Genomic DNA, 1124 nt, shown 5'->3' on the forward strand with positions numbered 1-1124 from the left:
TTTTTTTTTTTTTTTTTTTTTTTTAGAAGAAAGGATTTTTCTTGTAAATTACAAAGACACTTCTCTTCAATTATTTTAATGTTACTGCAATTGCAGGTAAAAAAAAATGCTAACCAACTACACGTGTAAAAAATAAAATAAAGACGAGAACTGTTAAATGTATTCATGAAACCATATTATAACATAGCAGCCAAGAGTCCTGGTGTAAATAAAGCTGATCTTTCTTCTGGTTTACTTGCAGATGAACAGTGAAACGTTTTAAGGGTGAAAGCTTATTCATTCTTTCTCTTTCTTCCTTCCTTTCTTTTTTTAAAAATTAAGGTGAATTTTGGATGCCATCTGAGTTCATCTCCCTCCTGCCAGTAGAGGATAAACTGTGAAACAATTCTGTGGAAAAACATTCAAGTCTCCTTTTGTACATGAGTTTCAGAGACGATTGGCATGGTTTTAACACCACCAGATCATCACTAGGAACTAGCTGCAGCCATGAGTTCAGAGGAAAAGGGTATATCTCCTGCTCACAAAACATCTACTCCATCACATAAGAGTGCCTCCTCTTCATCATCCCAGAGAGACAGTAGACAGGTAAGGAAAAGATTCTATACTGTTGATTTCCATCATAATTTGTAATGTCTGATGGTTAGACTGATTTAATACTTCTTCACAGGAGGGAGGCTTCACGATTAGTTGTTTAATTTATTTGATAATAGTGTTGGGTATAGCCTCTGCAGGTAAAGTTTGTCAGTGTTTCAGTAAGGTTTTCTTCCTCTTATGTTGTGATTAGGAAAAGACACAAATGTAGAAGCAGTTTGGATGCTCAATTCAAACCTAAATAAAACCATAGTGTAATATGCAGGAAGAAAATATTATAAACTATAAAATCTTAAATATTCTGAAAACTCTGTACATGAATATTTCACTACACAGTGTGAAATTTTTTTTTTTAGTGTGGTAACATGCTATATGGAAAGGTTCTACTTGAATGTAAACCGTTTATAGAAATAAAAATTATAGAAGAATGAATGTATCAGGTTTTCCAGGGTTTCATGTAAAGTGTCTGGATGTTATATGCTAACTAGCCAATTGCCCATCAAGAATGATGCGGGGGGGTGGGAGGAGCGGGC

The 1124-nt window shown here is 34.3% G+C and overlaps 1 protein-coding gene across 4 annotated transcripts in view; it reads left to right on the forward strand.

Annotated features, from left to right (window-relative positions):
* The first annotated feature begins 325 nt into the window (after positions 1-325).
* Positions 326-1124, forward strand: part of OSBPL6 (oxysterol binding protein like 6) — a 114202-nt gene continuing 113403 nt past the window's right edge. For all 4 annotated transcript variants that reach the window (XM_019523020.1, XM_019523021.1, XM_019523023.1 and 1 more), the window contains exon 1: positions 326-585. In XM_019523020.1, coding sequence (XP_019378565.1) covers positions 487-585 — 99 coding nt within the window. In that variant the 5' untranslated portion in view covers positions 326-486. The remainder of the gene's footprint in view (positions 586-1124) is intronic.

The sequence above is a fragment of the Gavialis gangeticus genome, unplaced genomic scaffold (genome assembly GCF_001723915.1).
Source record: "Gavialis gangeticus isolate Ggan-Ray unplaced genomic scaffold, GavGan_comp1, whole genome shotgun sequence".
NCBI classification, from domain to species: Eukaryota; Metazoa; Chordata; order Crocodylia; family Gavialidae; genus Gavialis; species Gavialis gangeticus.